Source organism: Venturia canescens, chromosome 10 (assembly GCF_019457755.1).
Source record: "Venturia canescens isolate UGA chromosome 10, ASM1945775v1, whole genome shotgun sequence".
NCBI classification, from domain to species: Eukaryota; Metazoa; Arthropoda; class Insecta; order Hymenoptera; family Ichneumonidae; genus Venturia; species Venturia canescens.
In genome coordinates this window covers 8867041-8894949 of record NC_057430.1, presented here as the reverse complement: position 1 = coordinate 8894949, position 27909 = coordinate 8867041, and the positions used below count along the sequence as shown (strand labels likewise).

General features: G+C 39.1%; 1 protein-coding gene across 1 annotated transcript in view; it reads right to left on the bottom strand.

Moving 5' to 3' along the window:
* Window positions 1–663: 663 nt before the first annotated feature.
* sas (stranded at second) overlaps window positions 664–27909 on the bottom strand; it is a 28113-nt gene continuing 867 nt past the window's right edge. Inside the window, exons 2-13 of the mRNA XM_043430074.1 lie at window positions 12738–13238; window positions 11835–12119; window positions 11426–11618; window positions 11075–11289; window positions 10631–10983; window positions 7737–8007; window positions 5345–6766; window positions 3870–4086; window positions 3188–3686; window positions 2644–3004; window positions 2053–2243; window positions 664–1889 (exon numbers count right to left, since the gene is read on the bottom strand). Coding sequence (XP_043286009.1) covers window positions 1788–1889; window positions 2053–2243; window positions 2644–3004; window positions 3188–3686; window positions 3870–4086; window positions 5345–6766; window positions 7737–8007; window positions 10631–10983; window positions 11075–11289; window positions 11426–11618; window positions 11835–12119; window positions 12738–13238 — 4610 coding nt within the window. The 3' untranslated portion in view covers window positions 664–1787. The remainder of the gene's footprint in view (window positions 1890–2052; window positions 2244–2643; window positions 3005–3187; window positions 3687–3869; window positions 4087–5344; window positions 6767–7736; window positions 8008–10630; window positions 10984–11074; window positions 11290–11425; window positions 11619–11834; window positions 12120–12737; window positions 13239–27909) is intronic.

Below are 27909 nucleotides of genomic sequence, written 5' to 3'. Positions count from 1 at the left end.
CTTCTAAAATCCAAGATTAGTAGTTTAAAAAATTCGAAATTAATAAATAAAATAATAAGAATTTGATTTAAAAAATCACAACTCACCAGGTTTTCAACAAGGTAATATTACAAAAGAGTTTCAATTTCCGGTTGAAAATGGTGAGAACGACGATCGAAGTTCTATTCAAAAATGTGACAACGTCACAATAACTAACGGTTAATGCCGCTGGTGGTCATAACCTATAGTTACCAAGTTTGATTGTTTATATTTCTAATATGAAGAAATCTAAAGAGTCTCTTTGACGATATAATCTTACATAGCCATTGGCGATATAATTTTTTTTAGTTTTCCCGAATTATTGTGCTATATACGGAATACTCATGTATCAGTAATTATGCTTCTTAAAGTCGATAATACGAATATTCGACGTCAGTAAATGTAAATCAGAATAGCTCCACGTGTAAAATGAATCTGGGCTCTTTTTTGACTCCGAAGTCACAGTTAATCCTTGAAACCGGACAGTGGCGGATGTTCAAATGTTATAGAAAACCTGGAATTTGAAACATGAAAATAAAATTGATGTGAGCTAGTAGACATGATTTACTGTATCATTAGGAGATAAATAATACAAAAGGAAAACATTTCAGTAAAGGAAAGTGGATTTGATGAAACACAAAACAATCAATCTTCGATATTTATTTTCTAATTTTTGTTAATATAAAAGAAGTATACTGTACAAATTATAGATCCACAGTTGAATCTCTGAATGAACTTATTGATTTGAATTACATCGAATAGAAATATATATATTCATACATAACATTTGTCATCCCTTAAAAGAGTCGTTATAAAGAATATAATAAGGATTAGGATTATCAAGCCTATTTATATATCTGCTTATAATGCGTTGATAAATATTCATCTCTTTTTGTCGTTTTTTCATTACATTTATAATATAATTTTAATTTTTCGGTTCTCTTTCATCATTTCACATCGCAATGTCTTTCGCGAAATTTCACAAATGGCAATAAGATACATCCGCCTCCCAATCGTATTGTTCAGAATCAAGATACAGATTTTTAAGAGGTGTTTTCACTCTGATCAGGCCAACGTACTGTTTTTTTTTTTTTTTTTTTGGAAATTCCACGACTCTGGACCGAGAAAAACGTTAGGTCTGGACTAAGCCATTTTTGTGCGATCAACTAATTTGCTTTGAAACAAATACTTCTGCAGTATCAAACCTGAATATATTTCGAATGATGATTCCAGAATGTGACAATTCATATTTTTCAACCAACGCGTATGGGGGAAAATAGTGACTCTTAAAAATAATGGTGATTGCTTATTGAACATTTGTACCTGATCGAGATAGGGTTTTTCCGTAGTCATTTCGTTTCTCCTCTCTTGTTCTGTGCCGTAGATACTAGCTTATTGCACAAGAATCCTATGTACAAAACTTTCATACAATATATTTCAGTGATTCGCAGGACCGAACCTCGATGACTTATTCGGAGGGTAACAAATACTAATTCAGTTCATATGTGAATTGAAATTTTTCCCGTCCCCTTTTGACCTCGTTGAAACACTTCCCGCTCTCTTGCTTTTATCTCGAAGATGATATTTTCCAATTTTTCGAGAACGGTTAAAGCAACCATTTTGATAATAAAATAATAATTGATGAGGAAGGATCACGTTCTGATTACGTGAATTAAAGTCATGGCTGGAATAGTTAATTAAGAAACAGTGTTTTGTTCCGATTAAAAATAAATATATGTCCACGCGATGTCGCAACGGTTTATCAAAATTCAGGCAGTCTCCTTGGCGACCGAATTATCACTGATCGTAGCCATTTCATGATCAGTACTTTTGCTTCGGCCATTTGTTATTGGTTCAGCATCTTCACAAGTCTGCAACAACGAAAGTTCAGTTTCTTAAATGCTTCCATGCATACTCTGTATTTTTTCTCCATACAATGAAACAAATAAAAAGACATATTTAGTGGAAAAACGTGATGAAATAACAGACAAGTAGATAATATGAATTACCCATAGTTTCTTGTTGGATTTCTACCTTGTAGGATGGATTGTCATAAGCTGCGGTTGTCTTTCTCGGTGATATATCAGCTTTGCTACTCGATCTCCTTTTCATCAACATCATCAGTAAAATGAGAGTTGATAAAATCGACAGAGAGGCTACAATTGCGACGATCACCAAAGGACCATAATAATCACCTTCGTGGAGTGGTAGTGAAGCTAGTTTGCCTGCAAAATCAAAGGTCCCTCATGAAAAACAACCAATGGAACCAAATTTTTAAACTTCGTTACGATCCAAACGGAAAAATTGGAAAACAAATTCCCATTGAAAGTTGATTGAACGAAGAGTTGAAAAATCTTATTCAATTTGATACCTGAAATAATGACAAATTTCTAGAAAAAGGCAGAAGCAATGAAAAAGACAAATTGATTAATTCTACAAATTTCTACAGGAATGAATAAAATATTTCCGTTCCGCATTGCCAAAATTGTTTAAAATGGATAAGAATGTTTAGTCAGTTTGGATTGCGGAAAGTAAGCGAAACGTTTGACACCAAATTTTCCAAATGACCACCGTAAGGCAGTCTAATTATATAAGCTGTCATTTAAAGTGTATCAAATAAAATACCTTGCTGTGAAACTCCAGCTGGCAATACGACTCCAGGTTTCGTGACAAAGTCTTGCACGTTGCTCTTCTTAATTCTACCGTTAGTGAGATAAACCTCGATCCATAATCGGTAACGAGTACCAGGCTTGAGATCCGTTATGACTGTTTTCGCTGGCGAATCTCTCTTGGCAATTTTGAAGGTGCTGGTGTCCTCTTTACCACTGTCACTCTGATATATAGCACGATAAATGTTGACGTGTTTGTCCTCCGGATAAGGAACTCCTGTCCAGGAAACTTCGACTGCGGTCGATTTGATCGACTTTATTTCAACTTTTACGTCAAATGCATAAGGATCTGGTTCAACCGCTGTGAGAACTTGAATCTAAAGTAAATGACATTGTGATGAATTTTTTAGTTTGTTTGCTGGATAACTGTTCGGAATGATTCTTAAAACTCAAATCGTCTCATTGCTAATCTTTTTTCGGAGATTCGTTAGATAATTTTAAGCCGCGGGACTGATGGAATGATTGATATCTGTAAAATAATATGCACGTGTTAAACTTACAGTTTTTTCGCTGATGAGTTCTGTAGTCTGGCCGGGGAACGGAATGATAGAAATTCCAATTTCATAATTCGTTGCTGGTTTAAGATTTTCGATAACATAATTGGTTACAGCACGATGAATGAGTGGAGTAGCAGCGTAAACTTTGCTGTCGTGTTCCTTGTAACGCAATTGAACACCATCGATAAATTGCATCTCGTATTCGGTGAACTTTTTCCACATGAGATTGATCCACGTGGAATTTGTCTCGACGACTCGGAGCTCCGCGTCAACCGGAATTTGTGGTGGCAACGTTGGAATCTCCTCGTGTCTGTCCAAAGTACGTACACTGTAGATCTTGCTGCTAGGACTGTTCGCAAGGCCTCGTAAATTCACGGTTACACGAACTTTGTAATCGGTCGATGGCTCCAGACCGTCCAACTCAAATTCCAATTGCGGAGTTGCAATCAAATCATTCGGGGGTATGAAGATCTGCGACTTCCACGTCGAAGGATCAAGATTCCTTCAGAAAGACGAAAAAATCATTTTTCGATTGAATTTGAATAAAATTCGACTTGAAATGTATTCGATCACTTATCCACGCATGAATATAATTTGTTGATTTACCACAATCATATAACACAGGATTTTCTTTTCACGAATTTTTGTTGGATTTGAATTACTTTATTCGACTATTTGAACTTACGATTTGTCACTCGTATATCGCAGCTCCACTCGCGCTTGAAGTCCAACGAAAACTGGTGGTACAGTGAAAACAATTCGAATGGTTCCGTCATCAAGAGCTTCCAAGGCTTTTACAGAAACTTCGTCCTGCGGAGTTTGATGGCTCGGATTGACTCCGGGGAATCCAGGAATGCTCCCGAGAATTGAAAATCCTGGTGGCACATTGTGATGATCCATAACTACGATGTATCGAAATAAGTTAAATATTCTTGTTAGAAGTATTCAGAATGGATTATGTTCCATAGAAGGATGAGAAATTTCAACGTGAATTAGTCCTCAGCACTTTTCCATTCACGTTTCTATAAGCAGTCTTAAGTCCAAACGCCACGTGAGAGTGCTTTATCGGGTAATAATATTTTGGCAGAGATTTTCAATTCATTATTATCGTTTTTGGTTGACGCTCAAATTCTTTTTTCATGGTTCAATATGAAAAAGGCTGACACTGTTAAACTATTTGCAGTGCAGGCCATTTTGAGCGTTAGGAGTATTAGAATTGTAGATAAAAGATAACTCCACAAAAGATCCTAATGAATCATGAATCCGTGTTAAAATAATCATTTTCGATCATCACAATGACACCTGTGATGATCACTTTTTCCTGTTTTCAAACCATTTTCCAACTTTCTTGTGTATCATAATATAAGGATCGTTTTTCAGTGCACGGACAATGGACACGTGCTGACTCACCGTGCCACCTGAATAAATCATTGAAATTCTTAGAGAAACAAAAATATAAGACCGATTACTTTTTGCCTACGTGATGTACGATGCGATTGAATGACGAGTATCGCAGAAAAGAAGAGGAATAGCATAGTCAAAGAATTAAATTTTGATTTTATCTCGAATTGTAACAAGTCCAATTATTCGTTTGATCCTTCAATTATATTCGTTGTTACAAAGGAAGATCGTTCCATTCTGTTTATCTCAAATAATCTCCCCTCGAATGGCGTTTGAACGACTCTTTACCTTCAAACACCGTACTGGATGTGAAAGACCAGACCAGATGATGATACCAAGTGGAAGTTGATAGTACCAGAGAATGATTTTTTGTGAATCATGTGATTTGTCCTAATTTTGTTTTCATGAGTGAAGAAAACAAATCGAGAATGCATTACACATTTTTCTGGCAGTGATGAGTTTCTCTATTCTCGATCACTGCATGCCCACACTTATTTTGTATTATTATCCAAATTATCTGCTGTTAATTGATCGAATAATTTGCCAGCGCCACTTGCGACCGTTATTTGTTTCAGATGGATAAAATTGTATAAAAATAAAGATGATAAAATAAAGAGATTGTTTTGGTAATATTAACCGTGGAGTTGGATGAGCATAAAGAAACGTAGAACTGACGGATTCGGATAGATCGACGAGGTAAAGTGTGTAATTCATTCTTGAGTTTTTCTTTGTTGTTTGATGGCAGAAAGGGAAACGAACCTGACTGGTTGGGCGAGGCTTGTGCGGCAAACGGATGATTCAAGTGTGACGTAGCCGACGAATCGGGCAAGCGAACACCAATGCCAGGATGTAAATGCGTCGGTGGTGGGCCCGGGGCGGTTTGATAAGTATGAGTGATAGGATTTTGTCCGGGATAACGTTGGAAAGGGCCGAGATTAGAATCGTGTTGACTAATGTGTGCCAAAAGCTCTTCGATCTGTTGCGGTGAATTCGGAACTTCAGAGGTGTGTACGTGATAAGTAGTTTGTCCATTTTCGTCCTTTTGCGAGACAATGTGAGGTGGCCTGGACGGCGGTGGCGGTGGTTTAATATTATTCTTATTGTTGTTTGCTAAAGCGGGTGATGCGATTTGGCCGAAGTACGTGGCCGGGTCTTTTTGAGCTGTGATCTGTCGATGAATATCGTAAAGATCGGAATGGCCCTGGGGTGGTGCATGTTCCAAGTGTGTAAGACCCGGATGTTGTTGTTGAATCAAATGATACAATTCTTCCGGTAGAATTTCTTGTTCCTGGGGATTTCTGTGCGGCGGAGCTTTGCTTTTCCCCGGGGCGACTTGTCCGGGTTTGGTTTTATAGTCGTCGCTGTAGGAATCGGCCAGCAGGGTCGGTTTCTTCTTTGGTATCGGCCCCGAAACGAAGTTGGGATCACGGTAATCGGGTCGCAGAGCTGGACCTCCGTAGGGCGGTCCCGCGTCAGGATTTTCATATTGATTTACGAAATGAGTTGGAGGAATGTTCTCGCCGTTGGTGGGCACGAAAACGAATGGCCCTTCGGGAAGATCGGTGTAAGGCTTGAGGGGTATGAACTGAGGCTGTTCGGAAGGATGACCGTTTTTTTCTGTCGAGGCCAATTTGTTCGTCGAGCCTGTCGTATTCGGGTTCTCGATTATTTTAGTTCGCGTGGGACTCGGCGGAATTTTCTGTTGGGGGAATTTTTCGGGTGCCAGTGGACCGGGGAATCGCTGACTTGGGAAATGTTGATCTTCGTTTTTCACCCCGTATTGCTGCTGAGTATTGATTTCTTTGTGGACTTTCACTGGCTCCAGTGGCTTTTTCGCGTCCATTTTCGATTTCGTCTTTTCTTTCGGCGTAGGTTTTTCCGTATGTGGTGACAAATGGAATACTTGATCGATATTGGCTTGTATTGGCTTGTAATCGGGACTGTAAGGACCGTTATACACGGTCGTTGGATGACCGGGATCCATCGGATAATGAAATTCGTCATTGGGAACTTGGGTAGTTTCGTAATTATTGGAAACTGGGCTTTTTACGATGCTCGTTGTTGAGGCTTCGCTAATGTTTTTCACTGTCAACGGTTTGACAGTCGTTCTTTCGGTGTTATCGATGATCGTATTGTCTGTAGCTAAGGGGCCGGGATACGCGGTCGTCACGTCCATTATTCCTGCAATTATAGTAAAGTCCATTGTCATGATAATGATTGTCGCGGTATTGAATGTCAAAAAAAACATGATGCTTTTTCATCGGTCCAGCATTCGTCCAAACGTCCATGCAGGCGTAAGAATATTCACAGGGATGATTTGAGGGGGATTTTTTAAAATGAGGTTCCTATATACAGGAGGACGACGTTGTTTTTCATGCGCAATCAGTTTGACCAGGAGCTAAGTAAGTTCGAAATAAAACCGTATAAGCTGCAATCATTCGCGTTTTTAGATCCTACTGATCAATTTCAGGAAAAAAAACTGTAGTATTTCGTTCTCGCAAAATCTGTACAATATCTTATAATCGCCATTCAACGTGGAAAATAACGTGCAGGGATGGAGAAAAGTCTCGGAAACTTCCAGTCAGGTCCGCAGTTCGTTCGTTGAAAATCCCTCAACGGTACCAAGTCCCTTCGCCTCGAACGGGGGCATATTAATTTATGCATTCTTGTCTAGATTACAACATTAAGTTTTCTTCGTGAGTTGGCGTGAATCGTACTTGAATAAAAAACGTTCTCCGGGTAGCGACATTCGTGAAATCACAATCGTTCTCTCGCACGAGCAAATTTAAGAAAAAAACTCACGTTTCGGGATGAACTTTTTTGTCGGAATGGTCAAACACTCAATCATGTACAAAGTCTCGTTCGCGATAATATTAATAATGAATCTCACATAGGAATGAAAGTTTGATGAATTCATTCGCGGCGTGGAGAACATTTTAAAAGTGGGTGTAAATGCCCCAAATGCTTCGACAACGAGTGCCCATGCCATTATTGTTAATGTGATGCAATACAAATGAAAAATGAGTGCTCGTAGAAGGCGCTTGGCCAAGGTTAATTGTTTTAATAACCTCGTTCGAAAAAGTTTATTAATTGTTGAAATTCGATTATTCCACAACCACAAAACAACGTTGACTAACCGAAAAACACTCACCGTTTGATGAATGAGTCATCGAATGATCGCAAACCCAATGTGAGCAGCAATCGTCGTCCGGAAGTTTTGCCAACACGACCTGATTCGAGGGGCATGGCAAGTTCGCTGGTGGATGAGCTGCGACCGGTGGGCAAGCGGCTTGACAGGAGACGTTTCCCATGTCGCAATAACATCTTTTCTCACAGCCTGTTACATTGGTAGGCAACTCGCTCCAATTATCATAACTTATGCCTTCGTAAAGACACGATCCGTTATTTCTACAGCGTACCTCCTAGAATCAATTTTTTCATTTCTCGTTGAACCTTTAACTATTCGTTAATTTTTATCATCTAACTAGGTTTCGGTTGATTCGGTTGAGAAGAAACGAGCATTGTCAAGCATGAACCTCAAAAGTCGATCTTTACGAAATCAATAGTCGTGAATATTATCGTACGAAGCGATTTCCATCTTTCATTCTTCATTATTGCTTACTGTTATTAATTAATACGTTATTAAGAACAAAATGTCTTCACTGACTGATGATGTTTGAATTTAGAATAATGGAACTAGAAAATTTTGAAAGTATTGCTTCGTGAGATCGTGATAATTTCTGTCATCTTTCAAAGTCTTTTCCCACCGACACAATCTGTTCGAAATAATTTCTGTTTGTTGTTTTTTTTTTTCAATTCAACTTTTTCACAGGGGATTGGAAAATTCTAAATATTAACAAGGAAAAGTCTAAATATTAACCGTTAATGTGCACACCTTCACAGCGAGACATTTCGTGCACATGGAGTCACTTTGAGCCCAGGTCATTTTTCACATCGAATATCTCGGTAACTAGCGTTTTTCGGAATAAAAAGTTTAGTCACTTTTTGCAGTGAATTGATCCAACTTTAAGGCTGCAAAGTCAGATTTCCAAAAAAATCTTTTTTCATTGTTCAAAAACGTGCTCAAAGTTGATAGTGCGCGTAAAAAGCACTTTTTCGGTTAAAAAAATTTTGGGGTCAACCTGACCCCAGATGCACACTAAGGGTTAAGAAATTGATCAAATTTGGTGATAATGTTCTTCAACGTCAAGTGCGAAAACAGAAATTTTTTCAAAATTTTCTTCTACCCGGAATGTATACTTATATACAGGGTGAATCATTTAAGGAGGGTGGCTAGGGCCATGCTAAACCATGTGAAATACATTAAAAATTTCAAAATGATAAGAATTTAATAAAATTTGGTGAACATATTCTTTAGAGTTAAATTTGACAATACAAATTTTTTAAGATTTTTCTTCTGTACAGTTATCGAGTAATTGATCAATAAAGTTCACGTGTATAAGCATAGCGTTTCCATATATATATAGGTATACATTCCGGGCATAAGAAATCTGCTTTAATGCGTAATTACTCGATAACTAAGCAGAAGAAAATTTTGAAAAAAATTGTGTCTTCGCACTTGATGTTGAAGAACATTATCACCAAATTCGATCAATTTCTTATCTATTTGACGAACGTAGCCATCCTCCTTAACGTGACCACTTTAAATATTTCCTAAAATAAGCGTTGTATGAAAAAAATGTTCAGACAAAAGTTGTACGGTTTCGAGGGGCACATTATGTGGTACATATGTTGTTTTGATAGATGGAAACGTTTCGAAGATTTGAAAGTCAACCTTGTTTTTTTAAGTAGAATGCTATATTTTTTATATAAAAATATGGTAGAGTATCGAATTCTGAATGAAAAAGTATAGACCTACATTAGCCCTAAACTTAAGATATTTATTCACTACATTCCTTCCATTACCTATGATACCTATGTAAAGAGGGGAAATCGTGATGGTATTGATATTAGGATTATCTGAATAATGTAATTCATGTTTTATTGCAGAAAATTTATTTTAACAAATGTTCGAAGTGATGGCCATTAACCTCCACACATTTTCGAAGACGTAAAACTAATAATTCTCTTGATCTTCAACAATAATGTCAATAATAGCGGGAGATGTTTCTAATGATTGTAAACACTGGCATTGTAACGTCACTATCATGATAGCGCCGCTATCACACCAGAAACTATTCGAAGATCAAGAGACGGATTAGTTCTACGTCTTCTGAAATGTGTCGAGGTTAATGGCCATCACTTCGAACATTTGTTAAAATAAATTTTCTCCAAAAAAACATGAATTACATTATTCAGATAATCCTAATATCAATACCATCACGATTTCCCCTCTTTACATAGGTATCATAGGTATTGGAAGTTGAAAGGAACGAGTAAAATAACTTGATAACTATTAAGTTTAGGGCTAATGTAGGTCTATACTCTTTTACTCAGAATTCGATACTCCACCATATTTTGACATAAAAAATATAGCATTCCCCTTAAAAAAACGAAGTTGACCTTCAAATCTCCGAAACGTCTCCACCTATCAGAACAACATATGTACCACATAATGTGCCTCTCAAAACCGTGCAACTTATGTCTGAACATTTTTTTTCATACAACGCTTATTTTAGGAATTATTCGAGGTGGTCACGTTAAATGATTCACCCTGTATATGGAAGCGCTATGCTTATACACGTGAACTTTAGTGATCAATTACTCGATAACTGTGTAAAAGAAAAATCTTAAAAAATTTGTATTGTCAAATTTGGCACTAAAGAATATGTTCACCAAATTTTATAAAATTCTGAATTTTTTGAAATTTTTTATGTCTTTAGCACGGCAACATTGTATCGCCTGTACCGAAACTCCTGAAATTGGACTCTCGTTCATAAAGTGTAAGTGAAAATTTTCATCAACCTAGTGAAATACGGCCACGAAAATTCGTGCCTCATTTCTTTTCAAATTAAAAGAAATCGAATCACTACCAGACGTTTTGCTAAAGTGAAAAGAAAATGATGATTGAAAAATAAATTTTACCTCCGGACAACATTTGGGTGCTTTTGGAACGAAATTAGCCGGCACCGTTTCCCAATCAAGACAATGGGGGTTCAATACATCGAGTCCAAAGTCCCAAGGACATTCGATCGTAATGCACTCTGTTTTGGCGCCTTCGCCACAAACGCATAAAGATATACATTCGTCGTACCATTGAGCACCAATTTTGTATGTTTTTCCCCGATGACTGCACAAACTCTTGTCGACCTTTTCCGTTATGTTCGTCTTTATCACTTCAGCCGGAAGAATCACTTGAAGAGCCGGTCCCGTACGACCTCCTTCGGTTATCCGAACGAAGTAGCTGTGAGCTGGTTCCAAGTTCGTTATGATGCCACCTGGTAAAAAATAAACGGTCGAAAAGATAAGGGAATTATTGAAATTCGAAAAATTCGATGATCTTTTAATCTTATTAACTGATAAACTCACTCTTGTCAGGTTTCTGCTGTCTCCAAACATGATTATTTTCGGATATTTCGACTACAGCATCACTCGACAAATCAGACGATAATTTAAGCTTAATCGTCGTCGAATTGAGGACTTTTATGTTCGTTAAATTCACCAACAAGTCCCCCGAATTCTCCGCTTTTATTTCATGATCGCCGAGAGTCACGTCACACAATGTTATCGTACAACAAGGATCTCTGCAAATGAATTCTCAATAAGTTGGTTCATCGAACTTTTTAAATATTGACTTATCGAGTGTCGATTATCGATGGGAGAAAACGTCATAAAAAGTCTCAATCCCATGAAAACTTGTTTATCAAAAAATTAAACCACCTGGGATCAGTCAACGCGACGCAACGGTCGTGCTGATTCACTCCAGACGTTGTCTCGTTCGGTGGACACCTTGGTTGACATTTCAAGGCGCCACCCGCCTCACAGATGCAAACCTGTGAGCAACCGTGTTCGACGCGTTGGCCTCTCGCAAATGTTTGGTTTCCGACGATGCAGGTTTCGTCGGGTTCCGGTTCTGCGAAATTAAATGAACCTGTTCCCATTACCTGAGCATTCGTTGTCATCGTAAATCATTAATTTTGCGCCCGCTACAAAAAAGCTTTTCATCCAAAATTAACGAGTATTAAAATTAATACTCCGAATGGAGCGCTCAATATTCTCCAGATTTCAAGCAGATTTTAAATTTTCTATTCCGCATGAACTCGCGAGTTAAAACGTGGAATTTTTCTACCTGAGTCGGCACACACCAAAACGGCACAGCATTCGTCGTCATCGACCAATTGCTCCCTGCAATAAGGATCCTTGTTTCGGCCTGCTCGGAATTTTGGACTGACGCATCTGGGCTTGCAGTCTGTGATCTTCCCTCCTTCGCTACAAACACAGCTCTCCTCGCATCCTCTCAAAACCTTTTCACCGGCGGCATAACTCTTGTTCCCTTCCATGCATACGGGCAATACGATCGGTAACGAAGTTACATTCAAGCTCGTTCGGTTTTTAGATGCGACGTAATCTCCGCCTGGTCCAATCGTTATTTATCATTGCGGTTATACAAAAAGTATTTATAGACTTTTGAGCACTTTTACGTGCTCCATTTATATTGAAATTATTTGAAATATTGAAAATAAATTTTTATGTATTTAAAAAAAAAACGTATTTTGTTCTCAACAATTACGTCATCGAACATGCTGATTTTGGACTCAATTGGAAAAGAATTTCACAATGAGTCACCGCCTTGAATTTTCGAGAAATCCAATGTCTCGAGCTTCTTAATTAAACGAAAACGTTAAGCCAATTTCACCACCACCGCGGCTCATTTTATTCAGATGAATCGGATGCGAAATATCTCCTAACACGAAATTTCTTCAAAATGAACTCATTTTTTTTTCTTCAATTGTACACGCCCCTTGAGATTTATTTGTAAAAAAAATCGAAAGATTCGTCAAAGATGCTTCTTCCGAGGCTCGAGAAATTCCGGGAAACGTTATTAAGTATTTTTTGAATCACTCTACACGAAACAATATTAAGTTGGTAGTGTAATACTTGTTGAAGGGTTTATTTTCCCGGTAAAGTATGATAATGTATATGAGTGGCCCAAAGGTATATTCTCATCGTTTTATAATATTATCGTTTTTACCTTCTACTTCCTTGTCCTGATCATCCATACTAACATCGCTGAGATCCGTTAGATTTGCGTGCAGAGAATTTGTCGGCTCGGAAGCCGATATATTCAAAGCTCGGCCACGCGAGCCAGCGTTGGAATCTTCAGTTTCATTGCTTATCGGTTGACCGCGTACGAGTAAAGGAATATTTAGGAGTTCCGTTGAGTTTTGAATTTCTGATATTTTCTCGATGCTGGAAATCGGAGTGGTTGTCACGACGAAATCGACGAAGCTCGATTTCATTGGATCGTTTGGTTTCTCATCGTCTTTGATTTTTTGGTATTTCGATTCTGTCTTCTGCTTGAATTCGGTCACGAGCTTTTTCTTCCCATCGGTTGTAGTTTTGGAAGCTGGATCTTTCGACATTAGTTTCCCACTCTCGGTTGTAACTTCCAGTGGACTCTTTTTTGACGAGACTTCTCCGCCCGTCGTTTTCGTCTCCAGTGAAACAACGTTCGGCACTTCATCTTGTTTTTCTGAAATATTGACAACGATAAAACACACTCAACGAAACAACTTCGCGGCATGCTCAGAATTATCGGAGTCGACGGAGCAAAGATTTTGCAAAAAATCATTTCGATCGAAAAAATATTTATTCGCGTACATTGAGGAATGAAAGTGGCAGAATATTCGATGGGAATACTAATTCACGGAGTTTGCATGTCGATGGAGAGAGAAGAACGTCGAAAGAATGGAACTTTTTTTCACAGGATGAGAGAATGTGAGGGAATATCCCACGAGATTTGTGTTTCCGCTTGAAGACGTTCTAACGAAATCTCACAAACATACACAGGGACTGGGACATTTGATACGGAGGTGTATCAATGATTGGACATCGTTCATTTCACTAAACGGTACTTCGACGGAGGAGGGTCGAGCCATGAGCCCAGCCACGATTCTTCCTCCTGAGGATGCGTCTGACACAACGACCATCTTCTTTCACCATTCTGCAATTAATTTATGCGTGAGAATAAGTCGAGGCGCGGAGTGGTGAAAGATTAACAGAGTTCCTGGGATGCAAGAATGTTTGATAGTAAATCTGGAAGCAGGGACGCGAAACTTTTCACTCGATTTCTTTCTTGAAGGGCCCACCGAGTGTGAAATTTTGAAAATTTTTTTTCATTTTTTTGCGTATTTCAATTTTTTTCTCAAAACTACATTTTTCAAATTTTCTGAAATTTGTGACTCGAAGAAAAATCATCCGATCGCTTCGATTTTTTTGAACGCGTTTTTCGTATGTGTTTCTCCGTACAATGAGCCTCCAGTTTTTCGATTGCATGAAAAATGTCAATTGGCGGGCCAAATCATCCATTTTTCGAGCGAAATTCTACATTTTCTTCAAAACTTTACCATTTTGGTAAATTTCAATTTTTAATCGTAATCGGAAGTCATTGTACGGGAAATACCTTCTAGTTTAATAATCTTTTTGGTTTTTTTTTTTTTATTTCAGCCACTTTTGTGATCTTTTGTATTTGTTACCTGGGAGATAGCGGATAATTTTCATTTGAAAATTTTACTGTACATTCATTATTTATGTATAAATATATCCTCCAAATTTGAAAACATTTCGTGCAATAGTTTTCTTTAAAAAAATTCCCAAAAATCGGCTTATTTTAGGCTGTCACGCACTCGGTGGGCCCCTTAAGAGCAGAAATCAGTCGGTACAGCTACAATTTTTCGAAGTGAAATTTTTCCACATCGTTCGCCCGATCAAAATAATAAAAATGTTAGTCTATTTTTGCCATATCGTCCTGCAAGTCCTTTTTTTTAATCGATCAAACCGTGTCAAAGAATTTTAATTTCGAAAATTCCAAGTGAGGTTAGACGACTGATCCACACTCTTTAAAAGCCTCGTGTTCATGCAGTTTCTTTAGTCAAAAAATAAGAATTTTGTCAAATGAAAATGAATTTTCTATGTACCAACGATTTGCTCCTCGATTATCTAAAACACAATTAATTCATCTTCGAATGTGTAAAGATTGAGCAGCAGGTAACCGAACGAATGCGAAATTGTTTCATTTTGTAAAATGCTTATTTAGCTTCACGGCATTGCACTTCGGGCTTTTTCGGTTTCCATTACACCCTAAAATCATCTCATCGACAAATTATCGGCTTTGCATAAATAAAAACGATAAAGTCTGCATCGAAATCCATGTTTCATCGCACAACGATCTTCCAGTTACAATGAATCTACGTTGTGAAATGGCAACGAGGCTGTAGGAAATGTGGCTTTTTTATGGCAGGTTGAGTAAGGTGCGAAGAGCGAGACGTGCGTAGGCGAAAAATACGAGGTTGTTGATACCCGATAAAACACCACGCGACGATAACAAAAAACGTAAAATAGAGGATCTTCGCTTCGTTTCCTCACAGAGTATTTGCCTGCTCACCGGAAGTCCTATCCACGGTCATGTATGACACGCAAAAGTGCTAACATTTAATGGAACTTCGCCGAAAAGAGACTTTCTCGTGAGCTGCATTCGAAATCGAGGCATTGTTTGCCAGCGAACAAAACCAAATTATTCACACATTTGGTTTCGTGCCTTCGCGCGGTACTTCGAAATGTTGAGGCATTCGGAAAAATAATTTTCGAGTTCGTTGCAACACGGAATTGGTAGGTACAGAAATCGAATTGCAAATATTGCTCTCCATTGTTTCATGTTTCCACGAAAGTAAGAAGAATTCCAAAAGTAACGGTTCCGCATCAATTTTATGAATTATTACTCGGCAGAAACTGTGAGTCTTTTGGGAAAGCTAAAGCTGCTCAACTGAACAATTTTCTGGACCCCTGAATTATATCGTCGACTTTTTTGAATCCCTCGATGATCCAGAATAAACAGCAAGAGCTACGAAGCAGGCCACACAACTGAAGTACATAACAAGCGAATCGATGGCTGCGACAGAAGCGCAGCATCCTGCAAAATTTTCCGTCGCACGCGTGTGCACTGTGCGGTTTATAAAATATATGATAAACTGCGCGAAACAGTTGGCTTTTAGTGGCGAGTTGCACACTCGCGTAACAGAATAAGTTTGCCAAGAAATTATGCATGTGGATGTGAACGTAATGTACTTGGCAATTTCATTCCTCGTGCGTTACGTTTGACCGATCAAACGCGCGCGACATTCGCCAGTTGGAATACGAGAACATGGCTGCGGAACAACTTCTGTGGCGTTTGCTTGCCATAACTCTTAGATACGCTCCCAGGACTGTAACGCACTTTTACGTACAAACTACACACACGTGCGCGCGTGCTCGCTCGTCACTCGTTTACTACCCACTTTGATAGACTCGAGAATAAAATGAAAAAAAAAATAATAGTAAAACAAATGATGTGATTGCAACTCGACTGAACGTTTTCTATAGTTAAGATATTTTATGCTTCGCACGTTGTCGACGGGTCTAAACGTCTTTATTAAAATGCAGCCCCACGAAATTAGTTTTTTCGAAAATTCATAAAATTGCTGTTGCCAAAGAGTATTTTTTTTTCTACTGATCCGACCGTGGATCGATCACAAATTTTCTACTCGACGTTCTGCTCTTTGTATTCGAATTTCGTGGGATGAGAATTTTGAATTATTCATTAAATCAACAGATTTTTCTTCCGAGCAGATTCGAACGTGGAATCAAAGGAAGCGAATTTGTAAGCAATTTTCTAACGAATGCAGAGGTGATCTCGAGAACCTAAATTAAACTAACGATCCGTAGATCTAGGAAATCGTTGCTCCATTGTTCGCTTCATATATATTGTACGAAGCGGACACCTCATTTGCGTGGGATTACCAACTTGCAGTGGAAACTAATGTTTTATAAGCCATTATAACGAGACAGTTCGTTCGCGTGTCTTTAGACTGGAGACAAGCGAGTGTCAGTGAGATTGAGAAACAAATGGTGCTAGTTGGAGATTAAAAACGCTGCGGGGCTGCTCGATCTTGTGTAATAGTATTTCCGATTAAGATGCAGCCTGAAAATTATCATCGTTCGATACAAACCACTCCTCAATCACAAGTCTCTTCTCCGCATACGAAAAATAAAACATTCGTTTATAGGTCAACGCGAGTAGGAAACTCATAACCGAACATCGATCCAATTATGCCTCGGCAAATTGGACCAATTGAGATAAAAATTGGGATGAAATAATCGATCGAAGGTCATACTCAATACGGTACAACGTTCCGGTGTACCGGTTGAGATGAAAAAATAAAATAAATGTTCAAGAAGAGAGCGGGAAAGGGATTGGGAACACACGCAGCCTCGAGCCAGATTAAATCGCGAGTGAGCGACTCGCTGTTATTTTTTCATTCTTTTTCAGCCTTTTTTAACATCGCGACTAGCGGTTCGGACTCCTTTCTTTCTTTTCTTCACTTCATACTCCCATCAATTATACGACGGTAAATCCTGAGGACACACGTACTCAGGGTTTTTGTGTTCCGGTTTCTCGAAGTCCCTTGAAAACAAAAAAAAACGAGCGACGACGGATGAATCTTTTCGATAAAGAAACGAAATCATTACGAACTAAACATCTGTCCAAAAAAATTATTGCGATTTACAAAAACGTTTGTTTTCCCCCCATCAAATTTTATTACCGTGTCCGACCCTCGATTCATCCCCGGGTTTTATCCACTTTTGCACCATTTTTTACCTCTCGTTCATCGCTGGTTTCTTCCATTCACTCGAAAGCATCGAGATACTCTTGGCATTAAGTTTTTTCATCGGACACTTGCCCGCAGAAATAATACCTCAAAATCGAATCGCTTTTCTCGGGAATAAGGAACACGCTGCGTACGAACTTTCTACAAAAACAAAAAACCATGCACGATTCGCAACCTCAGTTATACGAGTATCATTGCTGACGGACGAAATGAGATATAAATTACGGCTCTGGAAAGTGCGCAAAGGCTCATTCACAGTTGTTAGTCATTCAATCATAACTGTATGCATTTAGAATAGCATTTAGAATCATAAGTGCATCGAATCTGGCGAATCAACGATCCAGACGCAAGGTCGCAAGTATAAACAGGGCTAAATGCATGTTCCCCTTTTTTTTTCAAGACTGCGTTGCAGTATCGTCTAAGTTCCGTTAAATAATGTGGAAAGCTTAAGTACGGAAAGTTAGTAACGGAATTGAAGAAGTGTGTAATGCGAAGTCACACATCCGTAGCAACTGTTTGCCGTCACATTATTATTGTTGTTTGTATTCGCGTTGTTTTGTTTTAAATCTTGGTTCAACCAACAGCTGTACGGATTCGTTTCCCTGACCGCGACAAATCGACGTTCGAAGATACGAAGCGACAGAAAAAATGAATCGTCCGAGTGGCGCGTACGCACGAGTGTTACATGCTCCTTACTTCAGCAGCATTCCTGGCCCGTTAGCCCTCACAAGCCGACGAAAAACACGAAAGTATAATGGAATAAAAAGTAATCGAAGCATAACTTGAGTAACGGTGAAACAAATTGGAATTAACGGCGGCTTTTAAAGCATATTCTGATAATTTGACAAACGAGGGAGGAAGATCTCTCTATTGTGCACGCCGGGACGCCAGTGATTGATGGATCCGTGATCACCTGACCGTAAATCTCGGAACTAACGTCACAGGTGTTGTTTTTATGAAGCAACGAAAAATTAACATCGGATTCGATGGGACACGAAATATTGCACGCAAATATTTTCTTTTCTTTTGCTCACATTTTAACGAATGTTTTACTGTTTTTATTGGCCCTGCAGCTCGACGTTGGATCTTTAACGAAAGTGCGGTTTTTCGGGTTGAAAATTTTCAATGACAAAGCCAATTAGTGTTAGCGAAGCAAAACTCGCATCAGTGGGTGAAAACGGAAAGGAAAATCGATTCTTTTCCACTGAAAATGTTTCTTCCGCTCTCGAACAATATTTCACGAACGTGAAACAGTGTACCATATAATTATCGCGAATAATAAGCAGTCAGGCTCAAACTTTCGTGGCTTTTGTTTGCCACCGGAGAATGAAAAATCCAACGATGTGAGCGAGGGACTTGAGCTGCTATACTTCCTTTCGTTAATCTTTTCATGAATATTCCTCGATGTGAACTACCTCGACCTTCCGAATTCTTCGCTATCTTTGATGATAGATCGTGCTGAGTATAAGTCTCGTGAAAGTAGGGACGGGACTTGGAACGAAATTCTTCATTGAAAGAGAAACGAGCTCGCTCTCATGAACGTTCGTCCCTGTCAATGAAATTTATTTGGTAATAAAACACTGTCGTAATTAAGAGACGAATCCATCATTAATAACGACTATAATTTCAACTACTTTTTCTGTAACTGATATGCATCAAGTAACCACCGTTTCATCGCTTCTTTTTACGGTTCAAGCAATCCAATTCTTTCAACATTATCATCGAAATTAATCCCTCAAACGACATCGTTACTGTCCTACAATTCGTGAGCACTCGTACTCTTGATTCAATGGCTATGAGAATTGAGAAACGGAGCGCTGATCCGGCGAAAATTAAGGATGTGAGTCTTGTACACTCTCGACTCGAAGTTTCAGTCGATGAGAACTGAAATACAGGTCAGAACATGGGGAAAAAAGTCAAGACAAAAGTTGGAGAAGCTTCAAATTTTTCAAGAGGTCTTCAACAAGATTTTTACACTTATCGACGACTCATCATTGGATTGAGAATTTATAGAAATTTTGATAGAAGAATGGCCAGAAATGACTATTTGGCCTCATCAATTTAGAGTAGATGGAAAGAATTATTCATTTATTCAATAAAGTAACTCAATGGCAGGAAAATATCTAAAAACGTGCTGACGAACTAACACGATTATCGCAGTTTCGTCGAGAGCAAGGCTTTCGAGATTTTTTATAGAATAAATTTTCGTTGTCTCACGAAAGTGAAGCAAATAGGCCTGAGAAATATAAATTTCACTTCCAAGGTAACAATATGATTCTTAATCATGGCTTTATAGCCAATAAATTTGGGCCACCTGTCGTTTCTTCGTGGAAGCCAGGAAACTATGTTATTTTTTTCTCCATTTCCCCTCCCCATAACGAGACAGTAAAAAGCATATTCTAACAACTGAATGTAAAACTCATGGAGAACGAAACTTCCCATTGAAACGGGTAATTTCATTCTCCTCGTGTATTAAAATGGGTTGAAGATGAACGATTAATTCGAACGCACAGCCTAACGATTAGTAAAAGTCGAAAATTGTCGAGAAATAGAAATGACTTCGTAAGCTGAGTGAAATAACCGATTCGCACAATTTTTTTTCAAATTGTCCTACTAAAAAGCGATTCGAGTTAATGATCGAGTAAAAAAAAACTATTCGCTCCAAAGCACGGAATGGCCGGAAACCAATCAATGAATTACCGATTGTCCTCAACATTTTCCTTCAGCAGCACAATTACAGGCGCTCAAATTGATTAACTGCAGCTTCGAATATGTTCACGACGACAATAAAACTCTGACAAATCTTCTGTCAGGTGTCGGTGGTAAAAAAAGGTTGGGTTACTCGGTTTGACATAGAAATTCCGGTGTTGTGTTCCAGGCTAGTGAGCCTGAGGTGTTCGCCACCATTATAAAGTTGAGAGCAGTGTTCCGCGAGATTGGCGCGAATTCTCGAAGGAATAAACGATGCAACAGGAGCCTATAGCTAACGATTGTTTGATCCGAGTGAAGAAGAGGAAAAAGGAGAAACGAAGAAGAAGAAGAAGAAGTCTTCCAAGAACGATACGAACCGCGAAGATCACGCGCCCGAGGATTCTTACCTCTCACGCCGACCATCCTATTGCACGATCGACTCCCCTCCCTCACTTCTACCTGGCACAATGTTATTACCTGGATCCACGAGGGACGACGACTCTCCTTCGCGTTGGTGGTACGCGATCGACCGCGATATCTCGTAATCGGCTTCCATCAGGCTCCTCTCGCTCTCCCCCATTCTTTTTCCTATCTTTTTCTTCTCTCTATTTCCCTCCCTCGCTTTCTGGTACAGTACATTCGTACACAGGTTCTTTGTTCCCTCGTAGCTGAAGCCCCATGCTATAATATCATCGCGAGTAGTTTATCAGAATCGAAATTTTGAGTACTCAAATTTTATGGAGTTTTTTCTCTCCCATGCACGTTTTCTCAGCTTTCATTATTTGCATTTGATTCCGTTCATATTCGAGAGAATATTTGTATTTTTTGTGATTCTTTTCCGATAGCTTCGGGCTGTTGGAATACTTCCGATAGCGTTCGATTGTATAGTTTTCAACAGGAAAGGCTTAACGAAACAAAAGGCACGAAGAAAAGCAAAGTTGTCGCGGCGGCATGAGGGGCGTCAGAGCGAAACTGTTTCGCTGATTCGTATTTGTTTTTTCTCACGTTATCCGCATTTATGACAGTTGAGAGAAGCGTTACACCGAGAAAAGTCGGCAACAACGTGTCCCCCATTCGATAGGATTAGCATACGTCACAGAGAAAAAGCAGGTGGTATCAGTCCAGAAACGAGAATTTCGATGACGTCGAATTCCACAGAATTCCACAAATCCACGATTCGATTGGCGAAATCTTCTCTTGGCGTTTCCCTTTCAGAAAAAATCTTCAATGAAATACCATCCGCGACCTTCATTTCAAAACGAATAAAACACACCAATAATTTCATTCTAAAAGAGAGACGCGAGTGAAAAGCAGGTCAGGCGAATCTGTATCGCGATCGATTTCACCGTTAAAAAAAGAGCAAGAAAAAAAACAGCAAAACGCGAGTGTGAAAGGAAACGAATATGTCACTGCGCTCGGAGCTGCTCCTCCTTCGACTTCGAGCGAAACAGAAATATATATCTTCACCTTTCTCGAGACAAAAGTACAGCTTGATAAATCGAAGGACGATCGGATTCCTGTAGTACGAGTGCGACATACTTTTGAGCCGTTTAATGTTGCTCATAATAACAATAAAATAATATCACACCGACTCGTTGATGCTAACATTATTTTTATTGGCCTAGAATCGTGTATATCAAATTTTCTATCACCATCATTATTGTCATCGGCATTGTTGTTGCTTATTACGCTTATATTCGTAAATTTATATCCGAACTTTCATATGCGGCACGTTTCACAAAATCATTTAACGACGTTGTTAAATCGCCACGCGTATCGCTGTCGAGCGAAAGTGCCGAAATTAGACAAATTTCGTCATAAATATTATCGGGGTGTTATTCAAGCCACGATAAATTCTTCGTGATTACGTTTTCCGGGGCTCTTCAAAATCATTGCAACGGAAATAACCAAAACGTTTTGTCTGTTATGTAATCGAAAGAAGGCAATTTTAAAATACAGAATCGCGAGATACTTTACTTTGGCGCTATTTCTTATTTTTCAAAACAATTCAAGACAATTACATCTCATCGCAGTTAATGTGTAGTCCCGTACTTTCTCGAATCGATAAAAAGTTGCGATTGCCCTCGTCCCTCGTTTTCCTGTTCACGTTTCTTTCCTCAAAAATAAAAAATTGCAAAAGCCTTGCTATTTAAAAAACACCGAACAAGGTACTAATTGAAAAATCGATCGAAATTCTCTGATTGTTGTTAGGGATTTTTGTCTTCTTAATCTTCCAATCTTCAATAGATTCTCGGAAAATAAGTAAAAAAAAAGGAATTCTTTCAAAATTTCTTCTTTTTTAAATATTTTTTCCGATATTTATTCCCCGAAAATTTCTTCTTTTTCTTTCTCTTTATAAACTTCAGTAGAATGCATCTTCATTATTCGGGGGATTGAAATTGCAGTAAAAAATCCGCAAATCTTTGCACTTTTTGCGGTTTTATCGCAAAGATTTTTTTTCAATTGAAAAGAGTTAAAATATACATTCCTTGGTTTTTGAGAGTAAGAATTAGACAAAGCTTCTGAAACTTCTGAAAAGCAAAATATTTCCACAGATAGGTCGCTTCGCTCCGGCCTCCCCCACCTTGCAGTTTACGCGCGAAAAATGACACTTCCTCCATTTCGTTATCTCGAATTTCTTTTCTGTATTGAAAAATCTTGAAATGATGATAAAAAGTAATGAAAAAAGTATGAGAAAAGGAGGAATACCGAAAGTTGAGAGCTTATTAAATATGAGAGTGTTATTAGAACACCGTCGATTTCATTAGCCATTGTTTTGTCAATGCAGCTCCGTTTCCACTTGTCTATTTGAGCGAGGCGTTATTCGCACACATTAGTATATTATTTCTAGAATTGTGCTATAATGCATGCTGCTGATCCAACACGTAGTATAATAAAGTAAGATTTTGCAATTGCTCGAATACATGAGAAGCTGCAAGCTAAGTGTGCGAGCGTAGATGTGCACACGTATAGAAAGATAAATGCACAAGGTGCGCTCGAGTCAACGACTCCCACGAGAAGCGTTCGTGTTTACGTAAAAGTCGTGAGCACGCCAGAGCGCGCACCGGTGCGAGGATGAGGATGAAAAGTAAGAGAGAAGGAAGAATCTGCGTTCGCAGCATCTCCCTCGTGATTTATTATTATTAATGTTCCACGCGATGGGTGCGTGGTAAAGATACGTGTAATTACGAAAATCAGGCTTGTTAAAAAACACGTTTTTTCGACTGCTCTTCGTGCTATAATTGCATATTTATTCTCGAAAAGTGCTCTCCCACAGAGCGAAAATAAGATACCGAAGATCGTTCCCTTCGAAAGTGTGTACTAGAGTTAGCCTTCAGTCAAATTCATAACTGAATTATCAACTCGAAACAATAAGCGCCATACAAACGTGAGATATTTTCGAATGAGAGGCTACCCAGATGCGAACGAACGAAAAACCGTCTAATTCCAAGAGATTTTTATTCCCCAGCTTATCAGCGAGTTCAATCAAAAAAGGAGGACTAAAGAGCACCGTAAAAAGGAAATATACGTACACCGTACAATTAATAAATCAAGCCCGACGTAACGATCTCCAAGATTTCGGATACAAAAGTACCGAATTAACGCTCGATGCGATAAAGTGGAAGAAAATATAGACGTTCGAATATCACAAACCGTAAATGATGATCATGCCAGATAGCGTGAAGACGATATTACGATAAAGGCTGAATCTCATACCGTGAGTGCGCCATGCTGGAGTGATTCAACAAAATAATAAACATGAATGAATTTCCCACGCTCGTTGCTGAAACCATTCCTCCATTATATAAAACCCGGTGTCTTTACGGGAGGAATAAAGAGTGACGATTTACATATCGAGATAAGTGGATCGCAAAATTCTGGAAAGAAAAGTTCTCAGGAATTACCTTCGGAAACGCTTCGTTGATGAGATATTTTGAATAAGGCGCGATACCCAATCCGGCGCGCTGGCAGGAAGTTATGGGAGTGCCAGATGTCCAAGGGCGGGGCGACCCTTGGCTCTGTGCTAGACGGAAGCGCTCGGGATTGGTTTCTACCAATGACTCTCCTTACCTCACGAACGGTGCGTCAGAGGGAAAAGTTCTCAAGGACTTTTCTTTTCAGAATCTAATGACTTGAATTAAATGCCAAAAAAAGGAGCAGATTTTCCAACCTTCTTCGTTACGATACCCTTTAATTCTTTGGAAAGTGTGTGTTCACTTGGGCCTGTCCGCATCTGTCAAAAATCGAGTTATCGAGCGCGTTTGTTTTCACGAGCGAATTCTCCTGTTAACGCATTGTTCCTGCTTAATTACTTCATCCGTTATTTCTGCTGGTGCCACGTGCAGTAGTATTTTTTCATGAGCGATCAAGGTAACGGAGAGAGGGAAAAATGGGGAGATGGCTGCAAGCAAGAATATGACGAAGCTGCTACTGTATCGCCGCGGCAGCCCTAAGGCTACGCAAGAGAAAGGAAGCGTAAAAAAGTGGAGCATCAAACACCGTTAAGGTATTCCCCCCTAAGTACGACGCTACCAAAACTCACTGGCGAGTAAAATTAAGAAAAGTGTCACTAAAAGTGCGAAAGCCCCGTAAAGAATGGTCCTGGGACAAGCCAAACGTGGTCGAATACCTTAATCGAGCACACAAAAAAGGGATGCCCGAAAGATCGAAGTCATTCTATAAATGATGGGGATTCGGACGCCAGCTTGTAGATTGGGTTAGATAACTTGAGTCTTCTCTGAATCAATCTGAGCATCAACAACACCGGGATGAGTCGGTGGAAACGTTCATGGTTCCGGAGCACCGACCTCACTGGAGTACACATTGTGAAAAGATAATAATAATAATGGTACTAATAATAAGAGAAGAATAAGACGTGGAAGGGAGGGCCTATGAATTGAGGCAGGTACAAAGCCCACTAGCAGAGTCATCGATCATTGAAAGAAGGAATAAGACAGAGGGGAAAATATAATTACGATTGAGAGATCTTTTTTTTCTCGTGATTCGTTAGTGTCCAAGTGGAAACGCCGAAACGAAGAAACCCTGAATCCAAGATATCCTTGACATTAAATATGTTTACGGAAAAAAACCTCAGGAGATAATAACACGGCGAGGAAATTGAGTGGATGGGAAGGTAGTTGGTCCGATCGAATTTTAATGTGTGGGAAATATCGTGGATCTTTGAGAATTCCAGAAGAGTCCACGACCCGTTTCAACATTTTTAAGAGCGCCCACGCTGCCACGAGCCGCTGTCGAACGTGGATATTCGAAGATCTCAATATTCAGTGAATTCTTGATCATTATTTTTCTCAGGCTCGCGCGAAGAATCAAGTTCATTATTTTTCCTCCGATTCACAACAACATCTCACGATCATTGCACCTCCCCGCGTGGGTTTTTCCCCCGTTAAATTTGTACTTCATTGTTATGTAGATGGCCACCCAACATGCAAAGAGGCATGAGTCAATGATTCGTCGCGTCAAACGTCACATACGCTCTTAGTCACGTGACCATGTCGAGGAGCAGCCAAATGAAACGGAACTTTCTTTCCTCACGTACCGATGCTACCAATGGCTGGTGACAGCTTTTGCAAAGTCTTTCATATTCTCCTCGTAGACTCGATTGTTTATCGTCGTCTGTACAATATTTTTTAACTTCACTCCACTCTCTGTTGTAACTTGCTGAAAAAGTCTATTTTCCCATGATTCTACTGAATGATCCGTTGATTCGTTTATAACGGCCTTCGTCCCAGTGTATGATTCGGTTTTCATGGGGCAAGTGAAATATCTCCCCCTAATTGATCCTCTCCATCCAAGCGATCGGCTCACATTCAGCACTAATTAATACTCCCATTAAAATATCCTGGAGAATCTCAAGCGGCCTGCTGTACTATTATTAACGAATAGTTTCATATTTCGTTCTCAAGACAATCGGCCATTGTTCTTTATTCCTTTGAAATAGTAGTGCAGCTGGAGGAGCAACCAACGAACTGGCAAGATTAAAAGCAATCGGTACCAATCGAAAGCAGTGAATCGCGAACGAATTCAATCCACCGAAACAACCGTATCGTTCGTCTTGATGAAAGGAGTCGAAATTTTGATCTTCGTCTCATTTATAAATATAATTTAACCAACAATCGAGAATGATTGAAGTAGCTCGGCCGTTCGATAAAGTATGGTGAAGGTCCACTTTTTTTACGGTAAATGATTGTTCAGGGTCCCCTGATAACGATAAGCACACTTCCGGGACCTCTTGCGGGGCAAAATTTTGAATTATTTCGTTTACAATTTGGAGTTTTTAACACGGTAGCCTATGGGAGAACTCACAATAAATTGTGAGCTTCGGAAAAGTTTATATCGTGAAAAAGATTTATCACAGATTCCGTTTCTTTTAAAAAAAAAAACATTACCTTACAGAGCTTTTAAGAAAGAAAATATGAAAAAACTTTAGTTTTTGTCGAAAGCGGATCTCAGTCATTGCTTTGAACTGCTGGTAACGCAGCTGATTGAACTTCGGGCGAATTCGGGAATCGCAGGAATTTCATCAAATTTTTTCTTAAAAAAGCTTCGCTTTTTTTAACGAATTGACCATTCCTTTTTATCGGTACCATTACACCAATGTAATCGTACTTTCGCACAATAAAAATGTTGCCCAGGTCATGTGTGTTTAAAGTGTTATCGGTACCGATGCAATCATTAACTTTTCAAGTTGAAGTATAAATTTGATCTTTTATGATACTTTAAGAGCATTGTATTACATTCTTAAGATAAAAATATTCTCAATGTAAGTGTTTATTAATTTTATTAATGATTTAGGCTTAAAATTAATCAACATAACGTAGTTGCAAACTTGACTAGTCATAGAACAGCCGAACTACTTTAACATACCGAGGTAAGATACTGGCCAAAAAACATTTGCAAGTCCGATAAACTGGAATTTTATTGGTGCGAATTATCCTGAGGAATAAAAAACAAAACACTGGCGTGAAATAGCACAGCGTCGATCACGCTCATCGCCGAACCGGCATCGCCGCCAGGTCGAAATACCACACGAGAACGCGGTTACTGCCCTGCAGACTCGATTTCCCCTGTGGAATCCTCTCTATGCAGCGCGCGCACGGGCGACAACCAACGGAGACTACTTTCCAGTACCAAAGGCTTAAGACGCTTTCAATGATACCAATGAGATTGTTAGCGACATACACGATCGAAACATGCGCGGGGTACACTGCATTTTTCGTTTAAAAAAGGTCGAATTTGCGGCTTACATTTTATGGCAAAGCCGATTTTATTCGATCGGGAACTACCCGCGTTGACCTTCTTTCGAAATTTCTTGAGAAATATTATCGCGGATTCGAGGACACCGATTCCCGTTTTTAACATTCTCGAAACGGATGAACTCATGACCGGATGACTCGCACAATCAATTTACCGTTATTTTCACAGCGTTTCTTATATGCTTTTATGGATATATTTATATTTCCACGCTTTCGTTTTATCAATTCATCCATCCGTGCCATAAGACCAAATTGGAATTTTTATTGCTATATTCCTTCCTGCTTTTTCATTGGTGTCAACAAAAAATGTATTCGCAACAAATGCGAATGAATTCGAACGAAGGAAACTGTACTTACTGAGTATGGAAACAAGTACGGAACAAATGGAACGTTGATAAAAAAACCTTGCTCGATTAGCAGAGTAATCAACAAATTCCGATAGCCTAAATATCAAAACTAGCCAAATAGGTAAGCAAATGGTCGCATATTTTCATTGGAGAATTGCTTTGCCAATAAAATATTTGGAAAATCACTA